At 53.4% G+C, this 20,062-nt stretch overlaps 4 protein-coding genes across 7 annotated transcripts in view; 2 read left to right on the top strand and 2 right to left on the bottom strand.

Moving 5' to 3' along the window:
* Positions 1-3,907, bottom strand: part of EFTUD2 (elongation factor Tu GTP binding domain containing 2) — a 39,405-nt gene extending 35,498 nt beyond the window's left edge. The window contains exons 1-2 of the mRNA XM_005597325.4: positions 3,590-3,907; positions 703-811 (exon numbers count right to left, since the gene is read on the bottom strand). Coding sequence (XP_005597382.1) covers positions 703-807 — 105 coding nt within the window. The 5' untranslated portion in view covers positions 808-811; positions 3,590-3,907. The remainder of the gene's footprint in view (positions 1-702; positions 812-3,589) is intronic.
* CCDC103 (coiled-coil domain containing 103) lies at positions 3,893-8,219 on the top strand. Of its 2 annotated transcripts, XM_005597323.4 has the most exons (5): positions 3,893-4,048; positions 4,215-4,288; positions 5,284-5,429; positions 6,051-6,183; positions 6,877-8,219. In XM_005597323.4, exons 2-5 carry the CDS (start codon positions 4,223-4,225, stop codon positions 7,327-7,329), a joined length of 798 nt encoding a protein of 265 aa, XP_005597380.1. In that variant the 5' UTR covers positions 3,893-4,048; positions 4,215-4,222; the 3' UTR covers positions 7,330-8,219. The 2 variants fall into 2 exon arrangements, with proteins under 2 accessions (XP_005597380.1, XP_005597381.1); XM_005597324.4 differs by lacking the exon at positions 4,215-4,288 and having other exon boundaries at positions 3,922-4,048.
* A 135-nt stretch (positions 8,220-8,354) lies between these two features.
* FAM187A (family with sequence similarity 187 member A) lies at positions 8,355-10,771 on the top strand. The gene has a single exon (XM_001495231.5). The coding sequence runs from the start codon at positions 8,355-8,357 to the stop codon at positions 9,594-9,596; it is 1,242 nt and encodes a 413-aa protein (XP_001495281.1). The 3' UTR covers positions 9,597-10,771.
* GFAP (glial fibrillary acidic protein) lies at positions 10,378-19,570 on the bottom strand. 3 transcript variants are annotated; one of them, XM_005597018.4, is made up of 10 exons: positions 19,060-19,570; positions 18,110-18,170; positions 17,820-17,915; positions 16,918-17,079; positions 15,602-15,727; positions 15,115-15,335; positions 14,494-14,537; positions 14,015-14,134; positions 12,646-12,731; positions 10,378-11,987 (listed from the first exon to the last, which is right to left on the bottom strand). In XM_005597018.4, exons 1-10 carry the CDS (start codon positions 19,503-19,505, stop codon positions 11,946-11,948), a joined length of 1,404 nt encoding a protein of 467 aa, XP_005597075.1. In that variant the 5' UTR covers positions 19,506-19,570; the 3' UTR covers positions 10,378-11,945. The 3 variants fall into 3 exon arrangements, with proteins under 3 accessions (XP_005597075.1, XP_023507355.1, NP_001157333.1); NM_001163861.1 differs by lacking the exon at positions 14,015-14,134 and having other exon boundaries at positions 11,946-11,987; positions 19,060-19,519; XM_023651587.2 differs by lacking the exons at positions 14,015-14,134; positions 14,494-14,537.
* Positions 19,571-20,062: the final 492 nt, after the last annotated feature.

Raw genomic sequence — 20,062 nt, 5'->3', positions numbered from 1 at the left:
GCCCCTGCAGCGGAGCGTGCAAACTTAACCACTCGGCGACAGGGCCAGGCCCCCATTTTCTTTTTCCAGTGTTTACTCTATTTTTTCTAGTTTGAAGGACACTTTCCCTGATGGAGAAGACAAACAGCAGCCATGACTTCTGTTCTGCTTTCTTGCTGTCCTGTTAACATCAAACCTCCACTGATGAGCAGTGGATCCATCTTGTTCATCTCGTTCTGAACATTGCTAAAACATAAAAGCCACCTTTGGTGTCTTGTCTTTTGCGAGCCTCAGACCATTCTGGACTTCATCCCCCATAGCTCCCCTGAAGGGGAGTCATAGGAATCTGCACCATCCGTTTCTATTGTTTTTATTCATCTTTCAAAACCTGAGCCTATGAGGGGGTTCCCAGTACAGCTGCACTCAGAAAAGCTGACTACCTTTTCTAAATTGGATTATTCATGATGGTCACAAGGCGTTTCAGACACAAGGAAGAAGAGCTACCACCAGATGAACTAGAGCTCAGATTATAAAACCACCCCACTTATATTCCCTTTTAGAACTTTAGTAACTAGGCTTTCTTAGGGGCAGTATAAGATCCCAATAAGTCATATTATAAAAAGGGCAGTGTTAGAGATGTACACAGGTATTATGGGAGCACAAAGGATTCAGTACTTTGCTTTCTTAAAAAAGAGATGAAAAAAACCAATATATTTGTTTTACCTCATCAAGATCTTTGGTCTCTCTGCCCAATTCATCATCATCTTCATCAGAGTCAAGCTCTGGCCCAATATAATTCCCAAACTCATCATACAAGTCAGTATCCATGATGCTGAAATTGAAGAAGAGAAGTTAGGTTCTGGCAAGGGAATGAAGGCCTCCACAACAGGGCCCCACCTTTGCAGACTTACAGTTGACCATCTCCCTTCACGCATCTCCTCTCCAGTTACACGAACCTACCGACTGATCCCCTCAAAGCCCTGTGCCTCCCGCCCCCTGCAGTGTTCTACTCATTGGCTCTGTTTACATAGTCTTCTCTCACTTCTTTTTTTAATACTAAGACAATTTTAATTTCAAAATAATTTAATATTAGAAAGTTGCGAAAATAGTTCAAATAATTTTCTTTTTTCCTAAGTTATTTCAGAATAAGTTGCTGACACATTGCCTCACCTATCCCCTAATACTCTAGTGCAGGTGTCAGCAAACTATGGCTTATGGCCAAATCTGGCCTGTCACCTGTTTTCCTACAGCCCCCAAGGTAAGAATGCCTTTTACACTTTTAAATAGTTGGAAAAAAATCAAAATAATATTTCATGATACATGTTAATTAATTACATGAAACTCAAATTTCAGGATTTATAAAACCAGCCTTATTAGAACGTAGCCATGCTTATTCATTTACATTGTCTGGCTGCTTTCACGCTGTCACAGCAGAGTTGAGTAGTTGCAACTGAGCCCACATGGCTCACAAAGCCTACAATACTTACTAAATGGCCCTTAACAGAAAAAGTCTGCCAACCACTGCTTTAGTGCATTTGAGCCCTATAATGAAGGACATTCTCCTACATAACCACAATACAACCACCAAAATCAGAAAATTAATGTTGACACATCACTACCCCCTAAATCACAGATTCCCACTGAACTTTCACAAAGTGTTCCAATAACGTCCTGCACAGCAAAGGATCGAATCTAGGATTACATGTTTGCACTAAGTTGTCATGTCTTTAGTCTCTTTCAAACTGGAACAGTTCCTCAGTATTCCCTTGACTTTTATGACTTGACACTTTTGAAGATTACAGGCGAGTGAGTTTGTAGAACATCCCTTAATTTGAGTTGTCTGATGTTGCCTCATGACAAGATTCAGGTTATGCATTTGTGGCAGGAATATCCCGGAAGCGATGCTGTGTTCTTTCCAGTGCATCTCCTGTCAGGTGGTACATGCTTTCAATTTGTCCTATCAGTGATGATGTCAACTTAATCACTTGATTATGATGATATCTACCAGGCTTTTCCATTGTAAAGTTCCTTGTTTTCTTTTTCTAATTAATAATTATTTTGTGGGCTTTCTCCATTTCAATTATTGAAATTCTATTCAAAGTAACAGTTCAAATGACACTTCCTTCAAGCTTTCCTAGATCAATTTCTTACTCTCCTATGCTGCTATAACCTTTTGCACCTTTATCAGCATTTCATTCTGTCTTGAATGTCAGTTAACTGTACTAACTGCCCTCACCAACAAACCCTACAGCTTCTAAGTAATAAGCAATAGACGAGAGCACGAGTTAAGGGTTAAGGCTCTGGGGTTGGAAGACCTAGATTTGAACCCTAACTTTGTCCTTAATAACCATGTAACTTCAGGTAAGTTACTTCACCTCTCCAAACCTGTTTCCTCAACTGGAAAATGGAGTGAATAATCCCCATCACATACAAAGTTATGAGAATTAAACAAAATGGTCTGTGTACAGAATTTACACAGTCCCAGGCTCAATAAACATTAGCTAGCATTATTTTTTGGCCATTCTTGAATACAGGAACCCTGTGTTCCTTTTGCCCACCTGCCAATGCCCAAGACAGCACCATGCATAAGTAGGAACTGGATAAATGTTGACTGAATGGAATGTTTAATTTTGAGATACTGATATTCCTTGTATAGGCTAATCCTTCCATTTCCCTCAATACCACCTGCTGAGTGCTCACTCTAGATAAAATAGAGAATCAAGAGCTCCAAGGACAAGTAATTAAGTGTAAATTATTATGGAAACTTCCATACGCATAGAGAGTCTTTTCACTTCCAAAGAACTATCATATCTGTGCTCATTTCACTCTCCCAAGACCCCTGTGAAGGGACTGCAGAAATTTTTATAGAAGGCTGTTTACGGAACAAGCTCATTTCTGCTACAAGGCCATTGCACTTGCTATTCTCTTCCGAAATGCTTGTTCCTTCATTTCACTCAGGTTTCTACTAGAATGTTACCTTCTGAGAAACCTCCCTTGTCACTCAAAAAGTCTGCCATACACACACTCCCCAACCCCACTTTCACTGTTTTATTATTCCTGTTATCATTTATCCCTAGCTGACAGATTCATGTGTTTAGTGTCATCTCTCCGACTACAATTTAAGCAAGGATTTTGTTTTGTTCACTTAGAACAGCGCCTGGTACAAAAAAGGACCTTAATAAGTATGTGTTAAACGAATGAGAAGAGAGTTGACTTGTCCACAGTTGCACAAAACTAGTGACTTTCGGTACCAAACCTTACTGCAGCTTCCCGCTATGATGCAGGCTCTCAATGGAATAGAGAGTAAGGACGGAGGGAGCTTGGTAGGTAAGGGGTGAAGGCGGCACAGACGAAAGAGGGAGTGAGAGGGAACTGAACAGTGAGAGCACGATCCCTGCCCAGGGAAGGGTTTTTACGAATGGACGATATCGAGGGAATCCCAGAATCGACGTACGTGTGTGTTTAGCTGTGGGGGGCGGAGGGGTACGGGTGGGGGAGGTCTTTCCTTCTCTTTCCTGCTGCACGCCCCAAGCATATAATGTCTCTTTCAGATCGGACATTATTTAATCTCCCATCCCACCTCCCATGCCATCGACCAGCACCAGCTCACCTGCCGCCTGCTCAGCCAAAAGTTCCAAGTCCGCCGCGGGAGACCTCGCTTCCGCCCCACGCCGCGCCACCGTATGCGCCCGCTGTCCGGAAGGACCCCGCAGACGCCGTGGTCGCGTTTCTGCCCCGGACAGCCCTCTGCCTGAGGACCAGCTCGGAGGAATGCCGGCCTCGGACACAGGAACCGGCGAGGTGGAGTTGTGTGCCCCAAAACCAAGGCTTGGGCTACCCCAAAGAGAGTGAGGCCGGAGGAGGCCTGAATCTGATCAGGCGCCTCAGGACCACCCTGAAAGAGGGCCTTCGGGCCGATCACGTGGGCAGGCTGTTAGAGCAGTTGCTGGGCAACCACAGTTGCTGGGCGTGGTCTACGCCGAACTGTCCTGGCGCGTGTGGGGCTCTCCAACGAAAGCAAGGGAACCAAGGCCTGGGCTGCTGGGGTGAAGATCGGGGAGGCAGAAGGGTTAGTTCTATTTATTCAAAGGTTGGGGAGGGCTCAGAACTGGACAGGAGCAAGGACACCTGAGTTCAGTTCCTGGCCAGCTCAGCCCCCTTCTTGGTGTTCAGCTTACCCACTTTGGGGTGGAGGGCTTCGGGTTGGTTGCAGACCTCTTGCTTCCCTGCCCTAGGGCTGTTGATGATGGCTTCACCACAAAAATCTAGCTCAGAGCACCAGGGGTCTGCGGTTCAAAGAAGTCTCACTGTAAGTAAATGCCAGAACCAAGACTAGAACCCGTATAGATTATCTCCCTCTAGAAAGGATCAATTGGCCTCAGATACGTGGAGGCTGCAGAAGTACAGGGGCAGAAGTAAGAGGTTGCCCAAGTACCTCGGGATCTGTGCTGCAGCCCTGGGATGAACAGAGGGATTTGGGGGCAGGGATCATTAAGCCTCTTCCTCCAACCAGCTCCTACTTTATTTCCCGCTCAGTCATGGCATCTGGTTTGGGTGAAAAGTATCCTTCCCTGTTAAAAGACAGTTACGGATGGTTGAAATTTTATCCTTGGGCTCAAGAGTTACTAGCAATAGTTCTGCTTTTGTGTGAGGTCCTCTATCAGAACAACTCGCTCTAGAGTGAGGCCATGCAGAAGAGTGAGTGGACTGAATTCTGAGATCCAAATACCTCCTCAGCCAAGCACCAAAATTAAAAAAACTTTTAGAGGCAGACAACAAAATTAAGACAGGGCTCCAAACTTAAAGGCAGGGCTCTCTAACCTATTTTCATTGACAACAAGTCTTTTTTTTTTTTTCCCCTAAATATTGGCACCTAGGCTAACAACTGTTGCCAGTCTTTTTTTTTTTCTGCTTTATCTCCCCAACCGCCCCCCCCCCCCCACCATACACAGTTGTATATCTTAGTTGCACGTCCTTCCACTTGTGGGATGTGGGACGCCACCTCAACGTGGCCTGACGAGCCGTGCCATGTCCGCGCCCAGGATCCGAACCCTAGGCCGCCACAGCGGAGCGCACGAGCTTAACCACTCGGCCACGGAGCCGGCCCCGACAACAAGTCTTAAGCAAGTCCTCACTGTGCAACTCAGCTCCCCTCTGGAAAGTAGAGAACTAGATTTTTGTCACTCCCCAAGATAAGTGACAAGATATACAGAGTGCTTTTGGATCATTTTGTGGGCTGGCAAAGAATTCATACATACCCTCTTCCCCCTGACATTGACCCTCTGCTGATGTCCCTTTGCACAGGCCATGGAACGGAATGACATCATTGACTTCAAGGCGTTGGAGAAAGATCTGCAGGCTGCACTCACTGCTGATGAGAAGTACAAACGGGAGAATGCTGCCAAGTTACGGGCAGTGGAACAGAGGGTGGCTTCCTATGAGGAGTTCAGGTGGGCTTACTGCTGTTTTTCTCAGGCCTTCCTGTTATGGTGACTGTAGTGGCTAAGAGCACGTGCTTTGGCGTCAGACAATTCTAGGCTGAGTTCTGGCCCTACCCTCTGCTACCTGAGTGATCTTGTGCAAGTTATTTAACCTCTCTGAGCTTCTATTCCTCATCTGTAAAAGAGAGTAACCGTTGTTATGCTTAAATGAGTTATTACATGTAAGATTGTGAGCACAATGTCTGGCACTTGGGAAGTGCTCAAAAGCTGTCAGCTATTGTTGCTGTCATTGTTACAGTAATGCGTCATTTAACAACAGGGATATGTTCTGAGAAATGTGTCGTGAGGTGATCTTGTCGTGGTACAAACATTGTAGAGTGCACTTACACAAACCTGAATGATATAGCCAACTACACATCTAGGCTATATGGAACTACTCTTATGGGACCACCATTTTATATGCAGTCCATCATTGACTGAAACGTTGTTATGCAGCGCATGACTGTATTATTATTATTATCATTATCACATTGGCCTACCAACAGGTGCAGCCTATATCATGCAAAATCCAGCCACCTGCCATACAGACAGCATTAAGTACATGCCCAGATCTCTGTCCTTTGCCCTTAGAGGTATTGTCCTTGCATCACATCTGAAGCCGCTGGAGCAGAAGGACAAGATAGGAGGAAAGAGGACTGTGCCCTGGAACTGTCACACTACTCAGGGAAGGACTTCCCAGGACGAGACCACTGAAATCTCCCGGGTAGGTGAGGCCCAGCCTCTTCAGGCCAACTGGATTCTCTGCCCTAAACCTCCCATCCTGTCTTCTTACTGCACATACTTTCTCCTTATTTCTCCTGTTAAACCGACAGAGGCAGGTTTCTGCCTCCAGTCCCAGAAGGGAAAGCAACCAGCCAATGGTGAGGCTGAGTTAAACTGGGCAAAACAAGTCAGAAAGGTAGGTGAGGCAAGTCCCCTTCTGTCAGTCCTTTGCTTTGCATTCTCAGATCAGACTTGGGTTGCTCTGCCTTTAGCTTAGATGGTATATAGTGTAACGATACTGTGCCAGTGTTGGGAGGGAGACCCAGCCTGTCAGATTCTTAACACTCACCTTGAGTTCCTTTCTCTCTTCCTGAGGTTTCTGATCATCCCCTCCGCCCTGCTCTGAGTAAACCCTGACTTACTCTCCTAGAGCAGGGCTGTGTCCACATTCATCAGTAGGAAAGTCCTGGTACAAGTGAGAATCTCAAATCTTGGCCTGGGTTCCTTGGGCCCTCCCTCCCTGTCCCATTCCTAGTTCCCTCATCTGAAAATGAGGCCCACAGAGACCACAGCCTTCCCAGTGCTCAGGGAGCAGTACTAGAACCAAGATGAAAACCCACAGGCTCCCCTCACTCTCACTGTCGCAGAGCAGCTGGAAGAGCTCTGGACTCCCTTTCTTTCCTTTGTGATCCAGGAGAAAATACTCTTCCCGCCCGAGACCTCAGCAGAGTTCTACCGTGATTGGCGGCGATACTTGCGGAGCGGGCCAGAGCGCTACCAGGCCCTGCTGCAGCTCGGGGGGCCAAAGCTGGGCTGCCTCTTCCAGACGGATGTGGGGTTTGGACTTCTAGGGGAGCTGCTGGTGGCACTGGCCGATCACGTGAGGCCGGCTGACCGGTTGGCAGTGCTGGGGATCCTGCGCAGCCTGGCCAGCACTGGCCGCTTCACCCTGAACCTGAGCCTGCTGAGCCGTGCGGAGAGAGAGAGCTGCAGAGGCTTGTTTCAGAAGCTGCAGGCCATGGGTGCCCCCAGACCCGTGAAAGAGGGGCTCAGCTGGGAGGAGTGGAGTCTGGAGGAGCAGCCTGCTGGGCTCCAGGAGGAGGAGAGGCTCCTGCAAGAGCTGCTAGGACTGTACCAGATGGATTGATAAGACCAGTTACCTTCCGAGGCCCCCAGTGGTCATTGGGGGCCCTTTTTGGTTATTGCCTTGGGGGCTCTGCAGGACTGTAATGAGAAACCCACGCCTAATTCCCTTCTCAGCTTGGAATTTTCAGAGCAAAAGTAGGAGTCAAATTTTCCCCTCTTCTCCAGCCCCTTGGTGGCTCAATATTCTGAACAGTGTAGATCCACAGGATGGTCAAGGACCCAAGAAGTTGAAAGAGTTTTGCTTCCCACTCTTAGAGTCTGCTAGGCCTCTAGCCCACAGCCCTGAGAGATGGGTGTGTGCCCAACCAAATGCTGGCTACACCAGTTACAGCTTCCACTCAAAAAAACAGGAAAAAGGAAAATCTTTAATCTTCCATGGTAAACAAATACTGATCTCCATAGCCCTTAACAAGAATATTTATAACCTAAAACCAATGAATGGACATTTAATCGACAAATGATCAAATGCTACCCCATTTGAGGTGCAGTATTTTTCCCCAGGGGCTGAGTTCCTCTGCAGGCTGGGCCTGGGAAAGCCCCAAGCCATCAGCTCAGGGCTGGCCAGCCTCCCAGGCTTCTTCCAATGGCCAGATGTGCAGGTGGGCGGGTTTCCTTCAACTCCCAGATTAACCAAAGGGAAGACCTTTCCTCCGGGCAGGCAGGGCAGGGCCTGGAGCAGGGAGGCGAAGATTTCCTGTCCTGGCACCTGGGCCCTTGCTTCTCATTCCGGTTTCCCGTGACCCATTCTTAGGTGAGTGCCAGTGTTCTAGAAAGGGAGAGAGGGTTAGGTTCTAGAATGGTTTTTCCTCAAGATCATGCCTGGAACATCAGAAGGGTGTCTTGTACATTAGCTGTGAATAAATTGCCTTTCCTTTGGCTGCTTCCTCCTCAGATTGTTACTTCTTTTCCTGGCTGCTTAATCCTTGCCTCATCGAGATGTCTTCTCCCAGCAGTGATTTCTAGAAGCCCCAGAGGGCTTTAGTGCCTGGTTTTGCCCGCCCCCTCTGACCCTTGCCTCCTACAGCCATGAACCTGGCCCACACCACTGTGCTCCTGTGGGTGTGGGGGAGCCTCCAGGCCTTTGAAATTGTGGAGAAGGAGAATATTTTTCAGAGGACCCCCTGTCCAGCTTTCCTGATGTTTGACAATGCGGCGTACCTGGCTGACATGAGCTTCGAGCTTCCCTGCCACTGCAAGCCCGAGGAGGTGACTGCTGTCGTCTGGTACTACCAAAAGCACCTAGGTAGTGGCCACACCAAAGTGCTCACGGACTTCGATGGGCGGGTGCTGACGGAGGAAGCCCAGGTGCGTGTGGGCAGTGACATGCTGGTCCGCTTCAGCATCCGCATGTTCAGTCTGTTGGTTTTTCGAGCCCAGCCCGAGGACTCAGGCTTGTATTTTTGTGGCACCCGCAAGGGGGACTACTTTTACGCCTATGATGTGGACATCCAGAGCAGTGAGGGAATGGTGGCCACCTTCAAGGACCAGGGCCAGGAGCCCTTTGCAGACGAGTACCAAGGGAGCCTGCATGTCTTCACCACCTTCTGGGAGTGGACCCCCTGTGACCGCTGCGGGGTGCGCGGGGAGCAGTGGCGCATTGGCCTCTGCTACCTGCAGAGCCCAGACCTCTCCCCACGCTACCGCAAGACACTGCCTGATGTGGTGTCCTGTGGTTCGCGGGCTGTGCCGACTAGTCTTCGGGCCAAGGCCAGGGACCACACACCTGAGCTGCTGGTTCAGAGCTGTATTGTGCCCTGCGAGAGAAAGGTGATCCAGGAGGGCATGATGGCCATCTTCAACTATGTGTCCAAATTGGGCAGCCGGCCCTGGGTGCCCCAGGTGCCCATTCAGTTCCACCAGCAGAGGCTGGGCCACGGACTCATCATCTCCTGTCCCGGGGCCCGGCCAGAGCATGCCGTGGCCTGGGACAAGGACCACCAGTTCCTCTACCGCACACAGTACCTGAAGGGCGTCAACAGGTCCATGAGGGTGTTCATTGACCACGGCAACCATCTCCACATCCGCTTTACCCAGCTGAGTGACCGGGGCATCTACTATTGCTGGCGTCAGGGGGTGCGAGTCGCTGGGTTTCGACTGGGCGTGATGTCTCGAGGCCACTACCGGGCCTCATTCTCGGACCCTGAGACTCGCGCCGCCATGGAGCTCACCCTAATAGGCTACCTGCTCATCACAGCAGTCTTTGTCACCATTCACCTCTGTCGTTGCTGCTGTTACTTATTTCGCTGTTGTCCCAACTTCTCCCCCTAGGCTCTGTCTTCCCCAGCTCTGAAGACCAGTTGTGCTTACATGTGTTTTGCTCAATGATACCAGATGCCTCTGGGTGGGCACCCTGGGCCGGGACGTGTGTGGCAAGGGGGTGTGGACAAATCTGTTAGTCACAACCTGCTCCCCATTTTCATGGGCACATCTAGAACCTGCTCTGGGAAGAGGGGAAACCTGAGGCAGGTGGGAGATGGGGGACTGAGGCCGGGATGGAAGCAGCCAGGGTGCACGTGCCTTCTGACTGCACCCTCCTAAAAGGAGGAAGTGGCTTATTCAGTGTTGAACAGTGTTGGGGGTGCTGTATTTTCTTGCCTTTGAGGATTGCCAAGTGGGCACTGGTTGACTGGGGGCAGCAAGGAGAGGAAGGAAGAAGAATGGGGGGCCTAGTACGTGTCCTCCTTGTCTTCCTCCCCAGCCTCATCCTGGGCCTGGCCAGTAGAAATGGTAGGTTTGGGAATAGTTCTAGGTAACAACTAGAAGAGAAGAAATGGGTGAGGAAAGTGGAGGTCAAATTGCGGGCTTTCCTCAGACACGGCACCCAGGCTGGGGACGGCGGGTGAGAAGAGGGGCTGGGAGCAAAGAGGTGGGGGCGCTCGGGCTGCCGGGCAGAGCAGGCTTGGTGGCGGGATCTGTCACGTAGCTGCTGCTGTCGGGGTTTGGGCTCCCGAGATGATTAGTGACAGGAAGCAAGTTGAGGCTTGTCCAAGGCTACTTGCTGCCCTCTTCCCCCAGCGCCAGCCTCTCCTGAACAGATCAGAGTCCACTCTGGGGAGGCCACAGCAGTTGTCTTTATTTACCTCAGTGATTACAGGCAGCAGCAGTGCCCTGAAGGTTAGCAGCGGTGGGTGGGGGAAAGGGCACCAAGTCTTGGAAGGAGGGAGGGATTCCCACTTCTCTCTCCCTTTGGCCTTAGAGGGGAGTTGAGGACCCTGGAGTGGGTCGTCTCAGCCCCACTTCTGGGCACAGATAATCCTGCGCCCCCCACAGTCCTCCTGTGGAAAGCAGAGCAGGTGCTCTGAGTCAAAGTGTCTGCCCCGAGCTGCCCTGCCTCCAGGAACACAAACCAGGGTCTTTACTCTGCTTGTGCCTCAGTTTCCCAAATTATAAAATATGGTGCTACCTAAAACACAGGGGTACATTTTGTATTTGAGTAAGAGGGGCCCACAGGGCCTCAGCTTAGGGAAAAGTAGCAGGTCACTGTGGGGTGGAGAGAGTCGGATGTATTGCAGTGGCTTCATTCATTTGCTGGGGTCAGAAGGCAGCAGCTGCAGGGGCTCAGAGGGCTGGGTGGACAGGGATTAGGGGCAAGGAAGGGGCCTTTAGAACTGGGACAAAGTGTGTCCTGCCCCTGTGGACAGCAGCCCCTATCTCTCCTGTTTCAGCATCTCCAAGAGGATGAGTCACTTCCTTGATTCCCACAACCCAGAGGCCAAGTGTAACTGGTCACCCACAACCCCCAACTCTGATGCCTCGCATCATTCCAACTGCCTCCTCCTCCATCTCTACCTGCACCCCCAGCCTAGATGGGGGAGTCCTCCTGGGCTTGACCTCTCTGTACCCACTCCTAGGGGCCAGGCAGCCCCCTCTTCTCCCTCCCAGCATCTCTTCCCTCTCCACTTACACTATAGATCCCCCAAGTGCTGAGAATCAAGCTCCCACGTGCCCACAGCATGCCCATAGCGTGCCCTCACAGCAGCTCAATGGGGCTGAGACACTTGCATCATCACTCAGGAGGCACCTCTGGGATCTGGGCAGGCCAGGAATCTGTCTGGTGACTACTCCAGGTGATGGGATATCCCCACCCACTCTCAGACTGGTCAGCGTCAGTCTAGAAGAATAAACCTCTGGTCAGGGCTACCTTGCCTGTGGGGACTTCCCCTTTCTGTCTCAGGCTCAGTTTTCCTCCAGCAGCCTGAGGAAACTCAAAGGCCCAGTTCCCAGATAGCCTCAGAGACCTCTAGCTCTGGCAACAGTTGCCATGACGACAGGGCTTAGGCCACGGAGGGTGATCTATAAGTTCCCCTTGTCCTCCCCAACTTCTCTCCTCTCTCCCAATTCTAACTCAAGCTGCCGGCCACGCCCCTCCAGGCTGCCCCTTTCAGGTGAGCGCCTTGTTAGTTGGAGTTGCTGGGTGCAGGGTGAATGCTATCTGGCAGTCCTAATGCGGTCAGAGCCTAGGGCAGCAAGCTGGCATAGAGACGGAGTGAGCAGGGAGCGGCTGGGGTGGGGGGTCTCTGGTCTGGGGAAATTAGCTATCAGAGGGGGGGCAACTATCCTGTCTCCTGCTGCAGGCCCCTCACGCCTTGGGACAGGGGCCACCAGGTGGGTCCTGCCTCACATCACGTCCTTGTGCTCCTGCTTGGACTCCTTAATGACCTGCAGGGGACAGAGAAGGTGCACAGTGCCACAGTTAGGAGCTTACCCGGGCCCCAGGTCCACCACTGTGAGGCTCTGTGACCTTGGGCAACTCTCCAGCCTTCCTGGGTCTTTCTTTTCTTTCCTGACCAGAACTCCCCCTGCACCAGTCAAGGGTAATTGAAGTAACACCTGTAAAGTGTTTAGCACCATGCCTGGAACATGGTGAGCTGATGGTGTAAGATTAGCTAGCAGTTGCTGCTGTGATGGGGAGGGGGTTATGCCAAATCCCCTTCCTCTGGCAGGTTCCTTTAACCAAGTTAGAAACTGAAAGTTGGGAGTGAAAACTGGTAACTTTAATTTTCTTTCTCTCTCCCCCAGGCCTGGCACTGGGGCAGCTGAGTCTCAGGGGGAGAAAGGGAGAAAGGGAGTAAGCCTGAGTCAGGACCCCATCCAGTGGCCAGGCACCCAGGCTTCCCATAGAACTGCCAGTGGAGGGGCAGGGGAGTTGAATTACAGCCAGGTTCCTTCCCCTCTTCCAGAGCCTCCCTGGGAGCTCTTGTGAGTTATCAAGAACCTTCTAAGTGCCAGTCCAGGCTTTCTTCCAGAACCTGGCCTTGAGAGCTCCTGGGGGCGGCCAGCGCCTGATGGGCCAGGGTCTGGGGTCTGCCCTCCTCACCTCTCCATCCCGCATCTCGACAGTCTTCACCACGATGTTCCTCTTGAGGTGGCCTTCTGATACGGCCTTGGTGTCCAGGCTGGTTTCTGCAGGTGTGAGGAGAGGAGGCCTCCCATGGGCTCTCAGGGCACTAAACATCCTCTCCCACCCCTGGCTTCCCCATCACACCCCAATCATAAGTATGGAGGCCTAGCCAACCAGGCAGGGAGGGCCTGGGCTCTTCCAAAGGGTCTGGTGACCCCCAAGGCCCCACTGTGCTGGGCAAGTCCTGGCTGCTCTGTCCAGTGCCCTGCTCACTCTCCTGGCCTGGCTGAACGTCAGCTCCTCTGCAAGCCCTGACCTGGCACCTGGCTTTCTGACGACCTAGCACTGTGCTGAGGAAGGAGCACACGGGCTTTGAAATCAGGCAGGCCAGAGCTCAAGTCCCAGCTCAGCCACTAACGAGCCACACGACTGCGGACAAGTTAATTTACCTCTCCTCGCCTCAGTTTCTTCATCTGCAAAATGGGGCTGAGGTGCCCACTTCTTTAGGTGGGAGTGAGGGATCAGCTGAAATAATGTGTGTGGAGCAACTGGCACATATTAGTGCTCAACACATATGGGTCCCTGTGCTGCCCCCTTCCCCTTTCCTACTTCTCTCTGCCACTTCTCTTGGCCCTAGTGACGCTTTACTGTCTGGCACTTGGCAGTGTTACCTCTACCTGCTCTGCCTCGTTAACCCTTCGGATGTGGAACTAAGCCCAGAGACATGCGTGTCTAGTGTTTCTAAATTTCTAGCTCAGAAGAAGAAGCATTTTTTTTCCTTAGCTAAGAATCATTTGAGGGCCACATACAAGTAAGAAGTAATTTAGATTTCCCCCCCTCAGAGAGAAAAATATAACATGTCACACTCACTAATATTTAAAATTGAGAGCAGGGAGCATAAAGCTTTATTCACCATTAGAGCAGCAGTCCAGGGGGAAATAATCCTCTGGGCTGAATCAGCGCTGAGCTGAGCAACGGAGCCTCGGGGACAGACAAATCAGGCAGAGGGCCTGGCCACCGGGCAGAGCGAGACCCTAGGGGCCCTCCCCGTGATGGGGAAGAGGTGAGGCAGAGGCTGGCATTTGCTCCGAGGCCCCAGAGCATCTCATCTGAGCACCTGAGGACATATCACTTTGAACATCGGCCAGCTCTGCTAGTTTAACCTACATTTACCCCGCGCCAGGTCCTGGGCTGGGCACTGAGGCTGCTGGGAAAATGCCATGGGCTTGGCCCTTTAGGGAAACCTGGGAGGAGGAAGCCCAAGAGGACGGGGAAAATGGGCTTGGTAAAGCTCACTTCCTGTCAGGCTGAGAAAAGCACCGTGTCTGAGAGGCAGGCAGCTAACCGAGAGCCGGCGGGGCTCCATTTACAATCTGGTGAGCCTGTATTGGTATAACTTGTATTGTGAGGCTTTTGAGATGTCTTGTGACCTTGTGACATTCCCCTTCATTGGTGCTTTTGCCCCCTGCAGTGACAAGCAGTTAAAAAACAAAAACATAAAACACTCAGATGGGCAGAGCTTGCTCAGGGATCTGCGACAGGATGGAGATTGAGACCCCCACCCAGTTCAGGGGTGGAATGGGGTGCAGGGATGGGGAGCGGGACACAGGGCAGAGCCGGGCAGGAGCAGCTACAAGCCCCACCCAGAATGCCCTGGGACGGTGTGTTCTGGCTAGAAGCTCTGCGGTGAATCATGAAGGCCCCTAAGGAAAGCCCGGAGCCCCTTTCCCCTGGCCCTCTGCCCCAGGCCAGAGCAGCAGCCCACAGACCTGGGGGAGGGGGCAGGAATCCAACACCCTGCCCACAAGGCCCTGCTCTACTGACCTCGGATCTGCAGGTTGGAGAAGGTCTGAACAGGAATGGTGATGCTGAAAGACAGCAGAGGGAGGGGGTGACCAGGCTGCCCAAGAACATCCCCCGGCCAGGTCCTGGCCCAGGGTTATCGTGACAGCACTGAGGCCCTTCTCCCTGCCAGGAAGGGCTAACTCCATCTCCTGGCTTTCCCCAGCAGCCAACATGCTCCCTGGAGCTCCAAGAGTCTGCGGGGGCTTGGGTGTGATTCCCTGCGAGGGGAATATCTCTATTCGAAGGAGGCTTGGAGGGTGGTAGGAGGGAGGGGAGAGTGGTGAAGAAAGTTCCGAGGAGGCAGAAGAGATCCATCAGGGGAAAAGAAGTCTAATCTTTGTTGGGACGGTAAGGGGTGAGCCTCTTAGTTTGGGGGGTGACTCAGGTCCTGGCCCTGGGACCCAATCAACATTGGTTGAATTGAATCCATTCATTCATCAGATATTCATTGAATACCTACTGTGTGTTAGGCAGGGACTGTGCTGGGCACTGGAATAGGAGGGGCTGGACACAGGCTGAATAACACAGTCCCTGGAGGGAACAAGGCGACTCTCGGCGGGGCAGCAAGGAGGATTGCGGGGGGCTGTGGTCAGGGCTCACCGGTTCTCCTCGCCCTCCAGCAGCTTCCTGTAGGTGGCGATCTCGATGTCCAGGGCCAGCTTGACATTGAGCAGGTCTTGGTACTCCTGCAGGTGGCGGGCCATCTCATCCTTGAGGGTCTGTCCCTCTTCTTCCAGCCGGGCCAGCGTCTCCTGGTAGCTGGCTGCCTCCCGCGCATGGCGCTCCTCCTGCTCCCGCATCTGCCTCTCCAGGGACTCGTTCTGTGGGGTGGAGCCAGCTGGTCCCTCGAGGCACGGTTATGCCGCCCCCGCACTTGGACGAGATCTACTTGGAGAGGCTTCTTGGCCCTGGCCTGCCCCGCCCCGCCCACGTCTCGCCTCTGGCCCCCGGAGTAACTTTCAGAGCCCGTCCAGTCCTGGTCCCGCCCCTGGCCCTTCTCTGGCACTCCTGGGGTTGCAGGTCCCCTCTGATCCGCCAGCCTTAGCTGGCCGACCCGTCCACCCCCTCCAGCCCCGCCCGGGCTCACTGTGCCGCGCAGGGACTCCAGGTCGCAGGTCAAGGCCTGCAGCTGGCGCCGGTAGTCATTGGCTTCGTGCTTGGCCTGGCGGAGGAGCTCTGCGTTGCGGGCAGCGGCGTCCGTCAGGTCCGCGAACTAGATGGGCAGAGGGCCCTATGCTGAGGGGCTGCCTGCAGCCCCTTGTGGCGACCTGTGTGGGCCTGTGGGAAGGCACTGTCTCTGGGAAATCAGGGAGGTGGGCAGGCCCCCAGGGTTGTTGTTCAGGTCACTCACTTTATTATTCCCAGTGACTGTGACCCATGGACAGGGTACAGAAGCCACTGCTGTGTCTCCAGCACTTAGCACAGTGCCTGGTTGGTAAATGAATGAATGAACAGTTTTTCCCACAGAATCCAGTCTCCTGCACTGGCAGCTCCATCCTCCGGACTGAGCCCTGCCCTCCCCCACTGCAGGCAGTGGGTTCTGGCACTCAGAGCCCTGGGTTCTAAGAGCCCTCTCTGCCCCAGCTTGCAGTGAAGCCCTCACGTCTCCATCAGGCGGTGACCTGCTCAGACCCATCACTGGCTTCTGCCACTCACACTTCTTTGCTGGGTGCCCTGGGCCAGCATCTCTGGGCCCCCGCCTCTCTGTGCTTTTCTGTCTCCAGGCCTCTGCGGGCTCTGTCCTCCACACAGGATGCCCCTTCCCTCTTCTCCTCATGTCTGTAGCCTGCTAGTCCTGGCTAGGCCAAATGGCCTCCCTTCTGTGATGTTCTCCCTGGTCCCACATGGCGCGTAAACTCTGCCCTGCGGTGTTCTCTGTGGACACCATATTTGGGTGCACATCACAGCTCCCTGGGCAGACACAGCACTGTATCCCAGGCAGTAACTGGCACACAGTAGACGCTCCATAATCCCAGACACAGTTGGCAGAGGCATCAAGAAGGCAGGCTCCCAAGAGGGATGACTGGGGTTGGCAATCCAGTTCTACCACTCAGGAGCTGTGTGACTTTGGGCAGATTAATTAACTTCTCTGGACTTCAGTTCTCTCATCTATCAAAGAATAGAACCTACTTCATAGTGAGATAATCCATACAAAGCACAGGGCCTGGCACACCACAATGTTGGCTAATAATAATAGTAGTAGTAGCAATAATAATAATAAGTACTTATTGGGAGTAATAGTGCCTATGTGACCCCTCGGCAAGTCACCTTTCTGCTCTGGTGAAGATCTGTCACCCAGAGAGGATCCTCTCCTGCCTTCCCTCTACCCTCCTTCCCTAATTCTCTTGTATGGAGCCAGGAGGGCTGCCTGGAGGAGGCAGGCTGGCCCACAGTCAGGGCTACCTTGGACCGGTACCACTCTTCCGCCTCGTGCATGTTGCTGGACGCCATTGCCTCATACTGCGTGCGGATCTCTCTCAGGGCCGCCGTCAGGTCCGGCTTGGCCACATCGAGCTCTACATGGACCTGCTGCTGGGCCAGCTGCTCCTGGAGCTCCCGCACCTCCTGGTCAGGGTGAGAGAAGGGGTGGCAGGGTTCAGGGCCCAGACCGCAACTGGGGTTTCCCCACAACATCATGCCCTCTTCTGCCTGCCCCTCAGACTCAGATGGTGGCCAACAGCATGGGGCAGTCCTAGTTGGAGGAAGTGGAATGGCCCAAGCGGGGCCTAACCAGGTCCTCCTCCCCGGCCCGGACAGGCAGGAGCACTGAAAGTGTGCCTGTATTCTCATGGGAGAATGACTGAGTCCCCGTGCTGGGTGTGCCTGTGGGCTCCCGGGTTCCAGGGGGTCATAGTCTGAGGTCGGAGCTCAGTGGGATGTTTTTTATGAATGGCTCTCATTTAAATGGAGACTAATGGCAGGGGAGGTGGAGTTAGAAACTGTGTGACCTTAATAAGTTCTTTAACCTCTCTGGACCTCAGGGCTAAGGAGATAATACTAGGAGGGTTCCTATCTCACAGGCCTGTAGTGAAGAAAAAAAGGAGGCAACAAGGCCCGTTGTTATTCTCAATAAGTGGCATGCGTGTCTGTGTGCGTTTTACCTGGGGTTGGGGATGCTCTCTTGATTGTCTCTATCTTTGTCTCCCTCAGTCTCTCTCTGTATCTCTCTCTCTCATATTCTTTCTCTGTCTCCCAATCTCTGTTTCTTTCTCTGCCTGTCTTTGAGTATCTCTCTCAGTCTCAGTCTCTCTGTCTTTTAGCTGCAATCTCTGTGTTGGGCTTTCCTCCTTGTGCCCTGGCCTCACCTCCTCGTGGATCTTCCTCAAGAACCGGATCTCCTCCTCCAGAGACTCAATCTTCCTCTCCAGGTCCACTCGGGCCAGGGTGGCTTCATCTGCCTCCTGGAGTAGGGAAGGGGCAAAGGACCACTGACCCCAGACTCCTCTTCCCAGTTCCCCAGCCTTGTCTCACCCCTCTTTCTTGTGTTGGGGAGAGCAACACATTGCTCTGGAGGGCTTGGCTTGGGGACTGTGTTTGGGTCAGCTCCCATCAACCCTTTCCCCCCTCACTTGTCCCTCCCCTCCAGCCCCCTGACCTGTCGATAGGCAGCCAGGTTGTTCTCAGCCTCCAGTCTCAGGTTGGTTTCATCCTGGAGCCTGGGATGGGGGAACACATTCCTCCTCTGAGGACTCTCGGATCCCTGCCCCAATCTCCCTGGCCTGGAGGTGGCTGCCAGAGAGACCTCCCCAGGTCCATGGAGTGGCAGGAGGAGTGAGGGTCAGAGGGGTCCTAGACACAGGCCTTGGCCGGGGGGCGAGCAGTTGAAGGCCTTTACTTGACCTCATTACTAAGGCGCCTTATCAGGGTCGTTGTGCCTGCTCCTGCTCACTCAGGCGCTCCCACCAATGCACACTCACTACTGAGCACACAAACCTGAGTCCTCCTGCCCTTGGGGGCTCATGCGCGTGCCCTGACAGCTCAGCACAGCTCCCTGCCCCTGGGCTTCCCTCTGACCTTTGGAAATGGGTTTTACAAAGATCTTCGCTTCACAGATGTGAAGTTGAAGTGCCTAGACTAGGTCATAAGCTGGTGACAGGCAGAGTCACCGTGTTCTGAGGCCAGGCCTGCCTGCTCTTCCCCCACCTCTCCAGCGCACACCAACCTTCCCTTCTCGTCCCTCCTTTACACAGGCCCACACTCAGAATCGGCGAGCTCCCCGCCTGTAGTCACAAGGCCCCACAGTGAATGAAACGCACAGACCCTGCCTGCTGGGGTCCCTGACTGCCCCCACACAGCTTTCCCTAGTGGGGAGGTGCTGAGAGTCCCCTGGCTCCCTGGAATCAGATCCCTGAGGCTCTGGGCCTCCTCCCAGTCCCTCCCATCATCTTGGGGAGCAAGGACAGCCCTCCCCTCCCAGAGGTGGGGAAACGGGGAGCAGGGAGGCAGAGCCCCCTGCCTGAGACCCTGAAGGCTGCAGGCACTCCCTCTTGAGGGCTCAGTTTTCTCTCTTTTCACGAGGCCCCTCTCCTCTGGCCCTCTCCTCACTTCTGCCTCAGGGTGCCCAGGTCCTGTGCCAGATTGTCCCTCTCGACCTCGAGCCGGGCGCTGTTGGCGGTGAGTTGATCGAGCCGCAGCCGCAGCTCACGCAGCTCAGCCTGGTAGACATCGGCCAGCTTGGTGGGTTCCTTGGCCCGCAGCTGGTTCAGCTCAGCAGCCAGCGCCTTGTTCTGCTGTTCCAGGAAGCGCACCTTCTCGATGTAGCTGGCAAAGCGGTCATTGAGCTCCATCATCTCCGCCCGCTCACTGGCCCGTGTCTCCTTGAAGCCGGTGTTGAGTGCCCCGGCCAGGGAGAAGTCCACCCGGGTTGGGAGTGGAGGCGGCATTCGAGCAAGGGAGAGGCGGGTGCCGGGACCCAGGCGACGGCCTGCCACCACCTCCGAGGAGGAGACGTAGGAGCGGCGAATGGCCGAAGTGACACGTCTCCTCTCCATCCTGGCCCAGCTCTGCCCGCTCCTCGGATGTGAGGGCTTTATGGAGGAGTGGGCCGGCCTGCCACTGCCCAGGCTGCCCCTGGCAACGCCCCCTGGCATAGCCTGAGGGGGTGGGGCTGGGCTGCAGCCCAGCCATGGGGAGAGCTCTTCTCACCCTACCGAGATCACTGTGCCCAGAGGCAGGGCTTCCTGGGCACGCCAGCCCCCGCCTGGCCACAGACAGAGCTACTGATGGGCAGTGCCTGGGGCCAGATGCTGGGTTTGGGGCCTGACCACTAGGCAAAGAGACCTTCTCTCTAGGAAGGTTAGTCAAGAAAGGGCTGGACCAGATGACCTCTGACCTTCTTCCAGCTCTTAGATCCCATAACTCAGGCCTTCCCTCACTCAGCCTCCTCCTTCCAGTGAGTGCCTGCTAGGTGCTGGGAATTTGGCAAAGAACAAACCTGTTCTACATCCTCAAAAAACAGCCTATGTTACAGTTTCCTGTTGAGCCCCATTCCCAACAGATGGCTGGAGTCCTCCCCTCTGAACACAGACGTCCCGCATTCCTTCTTTCT

The sequence above is a fragment of the Equus caballus genome, chromosome 11 (assembly GCF_041296265.1).
Source record: "Equus caballus isolate H_3958 breed thoroughbred chromosome 11, TB-T2T, whole genome shotgun sequence".
Lineage (NCBI taxonomy): Eukaryota > Metazoa > Chordata > Mammalia > Perissodactyla > Equidae > Equus > Equus caballus.
This window is presented reverse-complemented; position numbering and strand designations above follow the sequence as displayed.